The 17,153-nt window shown below is 41.7% G+C and overlaps 1 protein-coding gene across 1 annotated transcript; it reads right to left on the bottom strand.

Annotated features, from left to right (window-relative positions):
* Positions 1-3,023: 3,023 nt before the first annotated feature.
* On the bottom strand, positions 3,024-7,319 carry ATP5MC3 (ATP synthase membrane subunit c locus 3). Its single transcript, XM_075609013.1, has 5 exons — positions 7,174-7,319; positions 6,868-6,968; positions 5,991-6,068; positions 4,910-5,106; positions 3,024-3,273 (listed from the first exon to the last, which is right to left on the bottom strand). Exons 2-5 carry the CDS (start codon positions 6,904-6,906, stop codon positions 3,159-3,161), a joined length of 429 nt encoding a protein of 142 aa, XP_075465128.1. The 5' UTR covers positions 6,907-6,968; positions 7,174-7,319; the 3' UTR covers positions 3,024-3,158.
* Between the last annotated feature and the right edge of the window lie 9,834 nt (positions 7,320-17,153).

Below are 17,153 nucleotides of genomic sequence, written 5' to 3'. Positions count from 1 at the left end.
AGGGGGTTGATTGGGTAAAAAAAAATACAAATATGGATTTGAATATTTAGCAATCAGTTAAAGTATGAAATTTAAATGAACCTGGTCTGTTGAAATCAACAGGTTTCCCTTCAGAACAGGGAAATTGTTCAAGTTAGGTTTTATAGAAAGGAGTCAAATACAGAGTACACTGTACTAATTTCAGAACTCTTAAATTACTGGAACCAGCGTACATGTATGCAGAGATTTATATAGTTTGGCAAAATCTACTGCTTACCTGTGGACAATGGGATGGAATTACAGTACAGGCATGCCCCGTTTTACATACACTCGCAAGTACGTACATTTTTTTAAAATTGCACCTTACCCCCTGTGTACGTATGTGTGCTTCGCGAGTACGGACACCAGGGGGCGGCGTGTGCGTGCTGCGGCGGTGTGCCCTCCCCGGCTCCCCCAGCTCTTCCGTTCCCCGGCTCATCCTCTCCCCGACTCTTCCGATCACCCCCTCCTCTCCCTGGCTCTTCCGATCACCCCCCCCCCCTCGGCTCTTCTGATCACCTTCCCCTCTCCCTGGCTCTTCCGATCACCCCCTCCTCTCCCTGGCTCTTCCGATCACCCCCCCCCCCCTCGGCTCTTCTGATCACCTTCCCCTCTCCCTGGCTCTTCCGATCACCCCCCCCCCTCTCTCTCTCCTCGGCTCTTCCGATCACCCCCCCCCTCTCTCCTCGGTTCTTCCGATCACTCCCCCGAGCCGCGCTCTACCGTGCGTCTGCCGCCTCTGACTGCCATGCTTCTGCCGCCCGCAACCTGCACGCTGCTTGAGGTAGGGGAAGGGAGGAGGGACATGCAGGGGGTGGTGTGATGTGAGGGAGATGCAGGGGGGGGGGGTGATATGAGGGGTGCTGGAGATATGATTTAATCCGTGCGGCCCGATTTTTAAAAAATATTTATGGGGGGGGGGTCTTTTTAATATGTATTGGCGGGGCGGGGTTACATGTATTTAGAGGGATGGGTTTTTTTGGTATGTATTTTGTGGGGGCACAAGTAAGAAAAAATCAGCTGACATTAAAGATTTTCTTTCTATAAAGCCTACTATATTTATTTTGGTTACAAATGCATTATTTACATCAGTTATGCATGTATATGATGTTTGCAGTACGGTACATGCATCGTAAAGTGGAAAAAAAAGTAGTGCTTCACTTTAAGTACATTTTCACTTTACATACATGCTCCGGTCCCATTGCGTATGTTAAAGCGGGGTATGCCTGTATATACTTATCTGCATGAATAGTGGCTTTGCCAAAAAGTACAAGTGTGATACCAAGCACACCTCAAATGGACTCAACTGCACCATCTGAGTAATTAGATTGTGTTTTACTAGTCTTTATATTCAGAAAGCAGAATATACTCTCTTTTACCTCCTTTTTAGTTTAAATTGTGATGCCAAACTGAAAATTGTTATTTATTTTTAGTTAGAAAACACCAGAAATATATAGATAATTGTTCCATTTTAGACATGCACCATGCCGATATAGCCATATCCATAGTCCGAATAGGATTAGCTCAATTGTAACCAGAGGGAGGAGAGTTAATTGGTTAACCACCCTAACTCCTGTTACTAGTTTAAAATACTTGGGCATATGGTTTGACTCCCACTCAACATTTGGGATGCACATTGATACACAGACATCCAAAACTAGGTGTACTTTACAGCAGGGGTGTGTGCCCCCCAGGGGGGTGGATTTGTCAGGGGGGGGTCACAGGTCCCGCGCTCTTCCCCCAGGCATTTAAATTAAATGTCGGGGGATCGCGTGAGGCCTCTGCAACAGGAAAACTTATCAAGATTCAGAAGCTGTGGTGTGTCTCCATGGCAACAGTGTCAAATGACACCGCGGGTCACGTAACCTGACGTCACATGACCCCGGAGCATCATCTCACACGGCAGCAGGTAGGAGGGGTGGCACGAATCCGGAGAAGGCTAGACGGGGGTGCAGCAGGAAAAGTTTGCGCTCCCCTGCTTTACAGGAACAAATTCTCCCCAAGTCTGCTGGTCAGAAAGCGTATTGCACAGCATATGCTAACACCAATCAACTATGGGGATATAGTATATGGCTCGGCATCCCATAACCACATTAGCAAATTTGACACCCTCTACAATTGAATGTGCCATTTTGCTTAACACATCACTGAAATGCTGAAAGAACTAGACTGGTCATCACTTGAGTCTAGGTGCAAAGTTAATCTTTCCTGTCTTGCCTTCAAATACTTCCTGGGCAAGCTACCCATCTGAACAAGCTCCTCACCCCTACCAAATGCAGCACCTATCATCCGATATCTGACTCGGAAAGACTGTTCATGGTCCAAAGGCTCAAAGAAGCCGGCCGCTCCTTTTACCGGGCACCATACAACTGGAACAACCTATCGGGGACGGACAAGCACTTTCTAACTGTGCATGCAGTGTCTTGTATATAATGTATACCTGTTCACTTATGTAACCATGTATTATTTGTCATCTCAACTCTGCCCAGGACATACTTGAAAACGAGAGGTAACCCAATGTATTACTTCCTAATAAAACATTTTATAAATAAAAAAAATGAAGGCGTTTAAATTTCGTAGTTCCAGTACTAATGTAAATACATATTTAGGGCTGTGTCCATGTTTATCAATTCATTTCTCACACCAAGATCTAGAAACAAAGAATGCTCATCTGAGTTAGTAGTAAGGTCAAAGGACACAAAAAAAACCCCCACACACTGGGAAGCTTATATAACCCCCCCCCCCTTCCCCTTTCTAATATTAATGTTGAAACAGCAGATGCAAGATAATCAATTCCACAGAAGCAAATACCATCTGGAATCAGGTTTATTGCAATATTTAAATGGTAATACATTTTAGAATATAAATTGTGTTGCCTAGTAAGTAAACCCAATTAATTCTTGCCCAATAAATTCTTACCTTCATCTCTTTAGATAAAATACCCATAATTGTGTACAATGACTTACGTGTCAAGTGCAAGTTACATCAAAACAGTACAAACTTGATTTAAGTTGTTACTATTTTTAATGAAACGACTTTGGAAATATTGTACATTTCCACAACACAACATTTTTTGGGAGCCACAGTAAAATATGTAGGATCACAGCTACTCTCTCGAATGTCGACATTCCCAGCTTCTTTTACATGGCAAATAGGATCAGGAAAGCAACCATCAAACAAAACAGACCCATGGCTTCAGACAGGGCAAATCCCAGGATAGCGTATGAGAACAGCTGCTGCTTCAGGGAAGGATTTCTGGGGGGAGAAAAATAAATAAATATTACATTTATTTTCTTTTAATTTTTCGCTTTAGTTCAAGAGGCAGCAGCAATGCATTTCTTACCAAGTTTCTCTTGCAAATAAGGCTGGGGCCATCGTACAGCAGACTGTGCAGACGCTGAGCGAACAGACTGCCTTAAGGCAGTGTTCGCGCAGAAGTGGGTGGGGCGCACATTGCGCAAGAAATCAGTTCAAACTGATTTCTTGGCGTGACAGGCCTGTCATGTGAGCGGTTCGCCCAATAAGGGCAAACCAGCTCCGTGATGCCCTGTCTACCATGGCCAGGTAAGCACCCACTCACTGGCCAGCCTCTGCACGGGCGAAGGCACCATGGCCCCAGCCTTAGATGACATTTTAAGTCCAAGGCTTTTAGTGCTGGAGATGTCAGGGTATCCACGTCCCACAGCCCCTCCACACAGTGCAGTCACATGACTGCAGCTGCTGTTTCTCAGGAAACAGAAGAGGTTCCACTATTGGGCAGATCATGTCCTGTGCTCCTTGGGAACACAGGATGCGATCACAGCAGGAACAATACTCTGAAGATTTAGTCACTACGCCATTAGGCCCACGGTCTGCCAGTTCCCATGACGTAGTGACTACACCCTGGGGCACCCAAACTGTTATGTTATCAAAATTCATTTTTTGCAAGAAAAATCTGATTGTGTAGTAAATATATCCATTTAGGACAGCACTTCAATAATTGCTCCATTGCCGAGTAACATACTACGTACCCTGTATGGTTTAATGAATGCTATATACCTGAAACAAATATTCAGTTTGTTGCAGCTTACAAAAACATTGTATACATAAAGTTGCATTCATAATTATCGCAACCTTGCGGCGCAATCAAAATGCCGTAAGGCAATGAGCGCGGCCATAGACCGTGCGACGAATCAAATGCATGTTAGTTTGCCACGCGACAGCCAGGTCACGTGCATGGTTCAGCCAGAGTGCTAAGAGCTCACGGGAACACCTCCCGGCACGCCCTCCTACAAGCGTGTATCGCTCCAGCTACAAGCGAGCAGGAGACCGCTGACACCATGGACGCAACCCAAGGCTAGGCTTATAGTGCCGGCGACGTCAGGCTGCGGTCGCTAAAAAACAAAACAATTAAAACGACTCAGCGATCACGACCAAGCAGTCGCTCCGCGCTTGCTATAAGCGCACGCGATGGTGGCAATGCATTTGTTTTGACGCAACGTCGCCGGCACTATAAGCGCAGACCAAGGCTTGTAGTAAGGTTGTAGGATGGGCTGAGGAAACTAACAGGTGTTTGTTTTTGGCCAGAGTCAGAATTACTGCAGATTAGAACAAACAAGGTAAGTAAAAATGTCTGAAAGAACCTTGTAGCTCCCCATACACATAGCAAAACTGCTCTGGGCATGCAGTGTCAAATGATTGCATGCACTTTGTATTCCATTGGTAGAGGTGACCAGGCTTTACAACAATATGAAGCCACAGATCATCTTCAGAATTATTCACCATGCATTGCTTGCCTCCGACCATTAAAGATTAGTTTTATTACTCAAATTTGTAAAGCCATTGCACTAAATGATACGAGACTTCACAACATGATTAACCTGTGTGACACCAAGCACCTCAATGTATTTACCTTGCATAGCCAATGATGAGGCTGCCAAAAACTGTCCCAATACCAGCACCAGAGCCAGCCACACCGACTGTGGCAGCACCAGCACCAATAAATTTGGCAGCAGTATCAATGTCCCTGCTGATCGCACTGGTCTGGAACCCCCTCAGTGCCACCTGAAAGATGTTGTTCTGGGCCCCGCTGAGAAGTGCGGCGTTTCCCTGAAAAAGAAACAAAAACATTTTAGATCAGCGTCTAATATTTACAGGACAATTCCCAGTAAGGTCTTGTGGTCTGATCCATTGTTTAACTAAATGGGCATATTTGCTTGATTGTGAAACAAATAAAATAAATAATCACTAAAATGCAACAAAGAATCTGGGATAAAAATTATATTGCATATTTTGCTAGAAATGGTACAGGGTACATGTATTGCAAAGGCTCATTGCTAGAGGACAAAGCATGTCCTTGAATTAACACAATGACCTGTCACTCTGTGCCCTTGAAGACAGTGGCCTACTAAGTAATTGACAGCACTTTATATTATCAAACTAATTTTGCTGCAAGTCACTTGTGATGGATTCCACAAGATGTGGAGAGTACAAGATAACGTCACATCAGATTTCTCTTCCCCACCACAAGACAATAATTCTGCAGCTAGGGAAAAATTCTTAAGTACATCCCCACTTGGGGTGATAAGTACCAGTGGCTGTCTGATTTAGAGACAGTTTAGAGCATATTCATGGACTAGAATAGGGAGCTGCAGACAAATTAGCCCACAATGTATGTTAGCAGCCCCAAAATGTAACATCAAGCACTCTGAAACAAGGAAGACAAAGTATGCTAGAAGGAACAGCTGCCCAATAACAGAATGAACAAAAACACAAGATCTTGAATTAAAGGGAAAGACTTTCACAAGGAGAGGTATAAGAAACACTATTACAGAATCTGCAATGCATTGCTCAGTTATGCACTGCATACATCTCTGGCACTGAAGGAGAAAACAGTCACCCTACCCAATGATTGACATTTAAAGGCAAGACTAGTAGAGCAGTAAGGAGCCCTAGATAAACAGTACTTTACTTTAAAGCAGCATGTAGGTTACCTCTCCAGTCCTGACCTCTGGCCGAGACAACACTGATGCAGAAATTGGCCTGTACAGAACTCTGGACCCAGCACGGATCTGGCAAAGGGAAAAAAAGGTTGCACATAAAATAGGAGTTAAGCAGTTCGATTCCTCACTGCTACAAGAGTAGCCAACATGCCATTGCAACAACCGATACACAACCATGATACACAGCTATGTGCCACAAGGTACAATTCTGTTTAATGTGAATGAAAGGAATATTTAAAAAAGACTTCCTAGTACCCGGAACCCACATTTATCACGTATTATTTGCTAAAGAGCAAATGTAATTATTTGCTGGGTAGCTGATAAATGAAAGTTTAAAACTTTCATGCTATTAGTCCATTATGAGGTGTAGCAGCATTACATCAGCAGCACACCAATAAAATAAAGCAGTATACAATGCATCAAAGTATGCCACTGCATTTCCTGTCCCTGCTGTATACAGCACCAGCACAAGACAATTTATACAAATCACTGCAGTGACAAAAAAACAAAAAAAGTCGAGACTTCAAAATGGCCTGTAAGTTAGATTCAGTTAAGCACTTAATACATTTTAAACCTAATGGGATCAAAAGCGTTTGAATGGCGGCCCGTAGGTGCCCTTGGACTCCAAAGAGCACCAAGAGCTTTAAGGTCATCGAAAAGGGTGTAGGCCAATGAATAAAACTGCAGTTTTCCAAAGGAAGGATCAGCGGGAAATTATCTGCATTGAAGGGGGAAACATGAGGGAGGCGGAGAGAGCTGCAGGGCGGAAGCACCTGTCAGAGGAGAATGACTTTGACCTACAAGGACCTGCTCTCCCAGTGCATCAACTAGGCCCAATGTCTCCTGCACCGGCCCCGAATTTACTCACCAGAGACGGGGTGGAGACGAACTTCGCACAGGCATACATGTTGCGTGAGGTTTTCTGTGTCCCTTAGATAGGAGTTGGGTTAGGAGTCTGTCTCAGCCCCTCTGCGGGAAGAGAATAGAGAAACGGGCTTCAGGTTAAACACAAATGGCAGGAATATCGCAAGGAAGTAGGGCGGGGCGGCAACAAATAGTGTGTGCAACGGGGAGGCTGGAGAAATCCCTACAAGAAAAACCCAAAGCGGCGGCGAATCGCTGCTATATCGGGGCGGATGGCAGTGGATTGCAGGTTCCCCCCCACCCTTCTCACCGGCAACAGAGGTCGAACTGAAAGGAGAACAGCACGCAAGCGCGCAACCCTCTTTATAAATAGAGCGCCCGGATGAAGGGAGGAGAATCCACTCAAGGTCACTTTGTAACAGCTTTATTGAGACAGTTTGCGGCGCACAACGGCAGGGCGTCTAGAACTGCCTGAGGTCAGGAGGGAGTTATAGGGGCAGAAATGACCTTAATGTAACCAGCATGCCCACCCTGCTACTTCTGTCTACTTGGGAGTTTTACAGACTAATTTCTTTTAATGTAACCACTGCTTTTTTTTGTTTGCTATGTAGTGATTTTTATGTGAACGCAGGGATTCCCCCCCCCCCCGAGAAGATAGTATTTCTTTGTTAGTGTGAATTTGTCAGTTATTTTTTGGGGGATTACTGATTTTTATATGATCACAGTGTTTGAAGATAGTGATTTTTTTCAAATGAAATCATAATCTTTAGTTTTGTTTTATTAGAACAATAGTTGTGCAGTATTTGTTTGTGATTTCTTTGTGAAGCGCTGAGTACACTTTTGGTGCTATATAAATAAAGACATACAATCAAGGTATTTTGCAAAATGATTACAGTATCACGGTTACAGACTTGGCTAAAAAGATGCAATTGCTCCTTTGCAAACTTGTTTCACATAAGATATATTTTTTAAACAAATGGCATTAAGTTATACCCTCTCACGTGATTGTACAGTTAGGTAATCAGCAGTAACTTTGATTTAACGTTCAGAGGAATGTGCATTGTAGGCCCTTTTGGCACTGAATGGGTGAAATAATAGAAATTACTGTAATTTATTCTGTTATAGTCCAGACAATGTTTTCAGCGCTTTACAAAATGAAATACAACATTGGTCCGTTAAGGGTACGTAAATGAATGCAGCTGTTATTTAAGAAAGTTTATAGTGCCTCTGAGCAATTGATGACGTTTTCACAATGTCCCTCTTTTCTTTTGTTTACAGCAAGGGAAAAAATATATTAATTATTTATTAAAAAAAGAGAGGGACACCCCTCAACAGGTGAATGTTGTACAGGTAATCAATGCAATCTTAATAGATACAATATGATAGTGTCCTTATTGCCACTGATTGCAGCAAAAGGGGTTCTTCCTGTGTACTGAAGAATTCTATATTTAGAACAAAAAGAATCAAATAGCCATAGCCACAGATTCTCAAAAAGAGATACTGTACACTTATGGCGCACCCCCATGGCTATTAATACTTAATGTTTAATTCTACATTAAAATAGGTGCTCACAATAACATACAAAAAAATTATAACAATTGTGAAGAAATAAATGAAGTATATAAAATTAAAACAATGGTAAGTGTAGCTTGCAAATAGAGCATGTGTTAAACGTGCATGAGCTGTACAGTGTTATACCTCTCCCCCCTCCCAACTCCCGTTGCCCCTTTTTGATTTTCTGTACCACCAAAAATTTTCAAAATAAAAACCTTTATGATGAAAAAAAAGCGTATGAGAGAAAATATTAATCTCTATGTGCTGAGAGATACTAATGTACACCCCCCAAAAGATGAATTAAAATCAGGGGGTGTATTCTTAGGTCAGACAATAGTACCAAATAACCAGGGTCAGTACCCCCAAATATTGGTTTAGGTTGTCAGATATGTAGTGTCACAGAGACACACATTACAAGTCTGCATATAATTACTGTGGCTAGTAATAGTTCACAGCTAAAGTCGGCTGTTACAACTCCAGTTTCACAATGTAGCTGGAGTCGTGAGATATAATATATAAGGATAAGTAACTATAATAAACTCCTGAAATAAGAATATTATTCTTGTTTTAACGATATCCAATGCATTCCCTTGTCAACCGGCGAAGTTAAACCTTCAGCACTCAAACTCTATTGCTGTCTCCACTTTCTGATGATGTCAACGCGTCATTACGCCCTTCGCGATTAGCTTATTACGGAGCTTCGTCAGGGGCGGGCAGACTTGTAATGTGTGTCTCTGTAACACTACATATCTAACTGACACCCGAAACCAATATTTGGATGTACTGACCCTGGTTATTTGGTACTAGTGTCTGACCTATGAGTACAGACATATGAGGTGAATGCTGGACACACAAAAATTAACAATGATACAATTACCGTTGCTCCCGTGCTTGAACGAAAGCCTGTCGTCAGTCCAATGTATAAGGTAGAAGGAACACAGGGCACAAAGGATTTCAGATAATTAAACTCATTTATTGAGCCAACACAACGTGTTAGTGGTCTTTATCAAGTGACATAGTGGCATGAAAAACAATCCCATCAGATCCATTAAATAACACCCAAACCCCCATCATGCAATCTGTTCAATTAGTACTGATGATATACATATGTGCTGAAACAATCCTTATCTCCATTCCCTTTGAAAGTCATATCCAGGTCCTTAGCCAATAATCAGTATCACCCCATCTCAGCTTTAAAACCACTCCTGACGTGTGTCTCATGGCATCATCCGTTGATATGCTTTATCCGGGTCTTCCGTCGTGGAACGCTCTTGTCGCGCTATGCGGTTCAAACCTGCGTATGTGTAAAATTCCTCCATGTTTTATGACGTCATCCATCCGGGGACCCGGTTTGAACCGCATAGCAGTTATTTATTTAAATGACTCACCCCACACCTCCTAAAAGATTTCTATAAGACCTATACTGACAAGTCTACGGTCTCTCTCTCTCTCATCAGGTGCAATCCAAATCACAGTTTAAATCTCTGTGTTAACCTGAACGGCCTTTAGTAGATATGTGATGTTAGGGATGTTAGGGGAAGCGCCTCTATTGCCTATCATTAGCTCTAACGGGCGGAAACAAAATAACCATACGTTATTTAAGGAGTAGCACTGGGTTAACATTATGTTATTTGCTTAAGTGCGTAGGTGTTATAATTAACCTAACGTTAATTTAGCTTAATGTTAGGTTACATAGGCTAAAATATTTTTTTGAATCTGTCCCTTAGGCCCTTATTCAGTATTCAATTAAGCTGGTTAATAATAATAATAATAATAACAATGTGTATATACTGTATATATCTGTATGTGTATATACTGTATGTTGATACACACACACACACACACACACACACACACACACACACACACACACACACACACACACACACACACACACACACACACACATATATATATTACAAATGGCCCTAACATACTGATCACAAACTTCATTGCGAAATCTTCCTGCATTTTTCAGTTTTGCAGAAATATTGATGAATTTTTTTGTGTGGATCCTCTTAAATTGTGCTTTGATAATCCTGCAGATTTGGACAACATGCTGTGTTATTTCACAGACACTGGCTGCTAATAAAATCAGTAGATGCTGTATATTCTTCCCATGTTGTTCTACTGTACTCCAGAGAGCAAGACAGCTGTCTGTCCAATAGGAACGCTCCTGCTCCAGTCACATGGTTCCCTGGCTCACACTGCTTACCTGCTGCTGTGCTGTGTAATGGATTCCTGCAGCTCCCACGCCGGCTGAAGACACACTTCTGATGCTGCCACAGCCACAGGACCTCTGCTGCTCTTCATAGATGTCGCCGCGGTCTTCCTCCACCCTGCAGGTAAGTGGTAACCGGGTACCCGGCCGGGTAGAACTATTGATTTTGGCCGGGTACCCGTTACCCGTTTTTTTTAATACAACATTACCCGGTACAACACTAGTCAGTTTTGCTCACCTGAGGAAAAGAAAACTCTCAAAATCTTGTCTTATAATATCTACTGTTAGTCCAAATAAAAAAGGCATCACCTGATACTGAAGTACTCATCTTCTACAACAGAATATTACAACTCACATTTTGCATTATCAGTCATGTCAAAGCAGCTGCTCAAGAAGTGGTAAGAACAGAGCATTTGAAGCAGGTGAACATGGTTTCGAAACGCAGTGTCCATTCTTCTTTTCCTTGCGACCTTGGTCAAGCTACTTTATCTCCCTGTGCTGTAGGCACAAAAATTAAATTGAAAGCCTTTCAGGGGAGGGACTCCTTGTGCAGTGCTGCATACCATGACGGTGCTCGTCTCTGATCAGGAAGTGGACCCGCAGGGCTGAGGTAGGGATGAAAATTAACCGACCAGAGCCCAGGGACAGAGTCCTGTTAGAGTATCCGTAGTCGGTAAGCAGGCAGGAGGTCAGGGCTGGCTGCAGTGGTGCAAAGTCCAGGCATCAGGCAAAGGGTCAGGGCAGACGGCAGGCAGCGAGGTCGGGTCACGGTCTGGGGTTAGCAACAGGGATTCCAAACGAACAAGCTAACCTCTGGAAAAGGGAAGCCATAGGGATGGCTCACGAACAAGGAAGGCTCACTAACAAGGAAGGCTCAGCTACTAGAACCAAAGGTGGCCAGGAACACAGGGGAAACTATACAATGCTCAGGCAGGGGTTGGAAGTCAATGGTTGCTCTTTAAGACCTTGAACAAGTGCAGCCAATATAGCCAGTAATCAAAATGTCCACAGCAGCCATGTAAGCGTGGGTTCCAGTCAAAGCTGGACTGGAACTCTTACGGTATACCCCCCTACAGGAGAGACCTCTGGGCGATCAGAACCTGGCTCACTCGGTGATCTTGGTGACTTTGAATTATTTCAGAAATGTCTTGGACAGGTACAAGACTTGAGGAAACCCTGTTTTTTGAGTACCCTCTCTGGGGCAGAAAGCAGCGGTACTGCAAGTCTTGATACGCAGAATGCATCATAAGACGACTCAGGCACAGATACAATCCTCTTGTCAAGGTCTAGTCCAGTTAGACATAGCAACTTATCTGTGACTGTTGAGGGGATGAATAGCTTTCTGCCGTGGGACTTGGCGTCAGCAGGAGGCCAGCACCCCTGGGCAGGTGGGCTTGGAAATGTATCAATACAGAGACCAGGAAATCCGTGGGTAGTAAACTTGACTTTAATGCTGGAGCCTTGGAATCTGCCGTAGATACATCAGGCTCTGACCCTATGCGTTTCGTGTTTGTGGCAGGGTATACCCCTGAGGAAGTGATGCAATCACGAAATGCGTAGGGTCAGTGGTTACAGCTGATCATGAGAGACGCGCGCGCAGCCTGTCAGGCACTGTGGAAACAGCCCAGCAACTCTCAGTTAAATTCTCCCCCGACGTCTGCTCCTGCACTTGAACTCGGTACACGGAGCACACAGACGGCATCGGATCACCTACACAGATGTTCCCCTGCAGCGGAGGAGCCACTAGGAGTCATCTGCCCCTGTCTGGATGTGCCTTTTTAGCTCCTGTTTGTTGTGAATAGGATTCTGTTTTTTGTAAACCGGATCAGCAGTGCGACGCAACTTATGTATTTTTAGACAGACATTGTCTCTTTTATATTTTAATAAATGAGCTTAACTGATTATTTCAGCAGTGTGTTGATTGTTCACTGTTTGTGTGTTAGTCTTGTCCTGTCCTAGTTGTTTGTTGTTATGTTGTTTATGCAGCAGTACACACTATGATTGTCCCTTGTGTTTAATCCCACATGTCCTGAGGAAACTTCTTCGTAGATTAGTCAAGTGGATCCGCATGTTCCAGATTGGACTTCTGTAATAAGGTTTCATATTACCTGATATTTGCATTTATTGGACTTTTTTAAGGGCGGGTTCCAGCCGAAGCCTGGGCTGGAACCCTTACACATACATTGTTGTTAGCAGTGGCGGATTTACCATTAGACTCAGGCCGGCAAAATTTAGGGGCAGAAATTTTCTGTTTTTTCTTCTCCCCCCCATGCGCCGTTCTCTTCCCCACTGATTGCCGGGGGAGAGCGTGGAGCCTCTGTAAATGACTCTTACCTTCTCCTTTGCGTCGCCCTCCAACTTGACGTCGCAACGTCATGTGATGATGCGTTTCTATGACAACGTGATGTCACATGGCGTCATTTGATGAAGCAACACTTGCAAAGGAGGAGGGCTGCGCTGCAGAGCAGCCCGGGCGGCAATATGGTGCCTCTGGACAGCAACATTTTAAATCCACCACTGATTGTCGGTGCTATCAGCTTGAAAAAAGGTTACCCTGACTTAATAACATTAACCATAGCAATATCACTGAAGCGTTGGATCAGCAGAGGCAGAATATGAAAGATTTGTTGTACAGTACACCTATCTGTGTGGCAGAGCTTTTGGATCTTAGACGGGTACCTGGCCATGTGGGGTTGGGGAGGAACCTTGTGGTGATACTGTAAAGTTCTGTGCAATAATTGAAGGACCATATTTAACAAACAGTCTTTTGTCATAAGACACCTTTCGGTGCTGGAAGGTCAGGTCTTGTAGCACCATAATGTTTCTTAAAGCTGCAGACCAAGCAATATCCTACGTGTGTTTAAAAAAAAAAAAAAAAAATCAGCTTTGTACTACAGGGCTCCCGGGTATACGGCGGGTTCTGTTCCAGGGGCCCGCCGTATAGTGATAATCGCCGGAAAGCGGATCCGGCGATTTTCAGTTGTTTTGCATGCGCAAATCAGCATTTTTTCAGTTCTGCGCATGCGTGACCTATGGTCTGCGCGCGCAAACTACTGTATGCGCGTGCAAACTATGGTCTGCGCATGCGCACCGGGCGCAACTGCCCGTTCTGCGCATGCGCGACTTAAGATTCAAGATGGTCACCCCCTTCTCGGTGCCGCCGTATCGGCAGATCGCCGAGAAGCGGGGCCCTGCTGTATATGAAAATACTTGTAGCATTTTTTTTAAACAACTCTTAATGATATTTTTTATGTTTTACAATCCACACAATGCTAAGTAATTAGCTAAGTTGCCGATCGATCCGTTCTCCTGTGGTTGATCGGCGAAGATTCAGCTTGGTGGTTAACTAAATGGCTGTCAGTGCAGCAAAAGAGGACCAAAGATGCAAAGTTCTGTGGGGAAGATCATGTGACTAGGCAGTCACTAGATACAATTGATGCACTGCTAGAGAGAGGACAGGGTTCAAAAAGGGGTGTGCCAGAGCCTGTTTCAGAAGAGGAAGGGGATGGGACTTTGTAAATGGTTACTATAGAAACAAAAAAATGCTTGTTACATTATAATACATTAAATATGTCTTTAAAAAATATATATTTTTAAATGCTAGTATTTTTTCCTAGTACAGAACTGATTTATTAAAAAAAAAAAAAAACCACACGTAGAATATTGCTTGGTCTGCAGCTTTAAGGCAGAAGACTGCTTTGAAAATTTGGACCTAAATATCTTTTGTATTCTACTATTAAACACTGTAAACCTAATTTGTAGACTAAGAATAACCACTGTTTGTTTTTTCTGTTCAACCAACTACTGTAATAACTCAAAGAATATTCAGATTGTCTTTACTTAAAATGTTATAATGACTGTAAAATCCTCTGTAACTCTGTAAATCTCCTGAAGTTTTATTATCTTTTAATATATTTAAACAAATACACAATTTGTCTCTTCATTGTGTTAGTTAAAAAGCCAAAGTTAATTTAAATAATAACACTAAAACAATTCAAAGAATAATGAGGCAGAATTCTTCAGTGTTATTCAATCAGGTCTGGCTGGAACCTTCATCTCAAATGGACATATGAAAATATAGGAATTGCACTAAACCTGCTGCAGTCATTATTTCATCCACACAACTAAAATATATGGGAAGTTTAAATATTATTCATACACTCTTCCCCAGCACCCAGTACATCCTCTGCAATAATCAGAATACAAAACAAGTAAAATTCAAAAGACAGCAGGCCAACCACCTCGCTGCCAGTAGTCCATGTTTTAATACTCTACTTTAAAACCTTTGATAGGTTGCTCACTATCTATTCATCTACATATAATCCATTGCTCAATCTTCAAAGATAAGTAGAAATACTCGTACCTCGAAAGTAAGAATCACTTTACATTCTGAACTTTTGTAATTCAAGGGGGAGACACCTCCCCCCAGAGCTCACCCCTCCCCACCTTTTTAACTTGGGAGGTTCTGTCATTTTGCTGAATGGACAAGACTCACTGTGGTTGTTTCCCCTCATACAGAGGTAACAGGAAGGGTTCACAGTGTTAGGACCTGCATTTTTGGTTATACCTTGACGTTTTGGTATGCAGGCTTACGACGCTTTGGCCAAAGGGTTTAACTAAATAACCAAGTAATTACTATTATTATCGAAGTATTTAAACTTTATACTTATTACCATATATGTTTTGTCAATTTGATGTAGCATTGGGCACCCCTGTCTTTTGTTGTATATCAAGGGGGAGACAGCCAGAAATTCATGTTGGAGGGTGGAAAGTTTTTGTTTTGGAAATAAATCAATCAATCTGCAGCATATCTGCTATATTAATGTATTTATTATTGCACACAAAAGAATAAACTATCATTTCAACTTACAAAAAAAAGTCTTGTTTCCTTTTATTTTTGGATAGCATCTTAAAAAACGTTATCCTCATCTACTCTTATGTTTTTATAAATAGATAACAAGGTTAGTCCATTTAATCTGTCTTGATCCGTGGTATTTCTTAAATAGTTTTTGAAGTTCTTTATAGTTGAGAATGACCTTTGTCAGTGCAGGTTGTCACAGATAATGTTGCCAGGATTTTCAAAAGTACGTGGATATTTGTAAATATGTCGATGTTACACAGTTGCAAACAGTCAACCGTGGATTTTGGTATTAAATCCTTAGCCCACTCACTAAATTTCCATTTCCCAAACTTGTATTCAGCAATCAAAACATTGGCACTGCAGTTTTGGAAATCAAATGCATATTGTGATTGCAACATTTCAAGTTTTGTTTCGTAATTGGAATTATTTTTGCCAGGAATTAAAATATTCAGTGAATGAAATACTTCTTTGTGTTTAATGAATATTTTCTGTAAGTGTAATATCATAGAATCCAACATAACAGTAAACACTGATATGCGATAATACATTTCTGGTGACTCTGCATGGTAATTGGAACAATGAGTTTGTCGACTTGCTAATCGAGGTATCTTTATTTGAACATTTTCATCAACTATATCCTAGAGGATGGTTAACGATTTTTTAAATAAATATCTGAAAATATGACAGCAGCAGAATCTCGCATTTCTTTCAATTCTTGAATGGTATTTTCACATATTTAAATCAATCAATCTGCAGCATATCTGCTATATTAATGTATTTATTATTGCACACAAAAGAATAAACTATCATTTCAACTTACAAAAAAAAGTCTTGTTTCCTTTTATTTTTGGATAGCATCTTAAAAAACGTTATCCTCATCTACTCTTATGTTTTTATAAATAGATAACAAGGTTAGTCCATTTAATCTGTCTTGATCCGTGGTATTTCTTAAATAGTTTTTGAAGTTCTTTATAGTTGAGAATGACCTTTGTCAGTGCAGGTTGTCACAGATAATGTTGCCAGGATTTTCAAAAGTACGTGGATATTTGTAAATATGTCGATGTTACACAGTTGCAAACAGTCAACCGTGGATTTTGGTATTAAATCCTTAGCCCACTCACTAAATTTCCATTTCCCAAACTTGTATTCAGCAATCAAAACATTGGCACTGCAGTTTTGGAAATCAAATGCATATTGTGATTGCAACATTTCAAGTTTTGTTTCGTAATTGGAATTATTTTTGCCAGGAATTAAAATATTCAGTGAATGAAATACTTCTTTGTGTTTAATGAATATTTTCTGTAAGTGTAATATCATAGAATCCAACATAACAGTAAACACTGATATGCGATAATACATTTCTGGTGACTCTGCATGGTAATTGGAACAATGAGTTTGTCGACTTGCTAATCGAGGTATCTTTATTTGAACATTTTCATCAACTATATCCTAGAGGATGGTTAACGATTTTTTAAATAAATATCTGAAAATATGACAGCTGCAGAATCTCGCATTTCTTTCAATTCTTGAATGGTATTTTCACATATTTAAATCAATCAATCTGCAGCATATCTGCTATATTAATGTATTTATTATTGCACACAAAAGAATAAACTATCATTTCAACTTACAAAAAAAAGTCTTGTTTCCTTTT

This window comes from Ascaphus truei, chromosome 7 (genome assembly GCF_040206685.1).
Source record: "Ascaphus truei isolate aAscTru1 chromosome 7, aAscTru1.hap1, whole genome shotgun sequence".
In the NCBI taxonomy this organism is placed as follows: domain Eukaryota; kingdom Metazoa; phylum Chordata; class Amphibia; order Anura; family Ascaphidae; genus Ascaphus; species Ascaphus truei.
The sequence above is the reverse complement of the archived record's forward strand: the minus strand, read 5'-3'. Positions and strand labels throughout refer to the sequence as shown.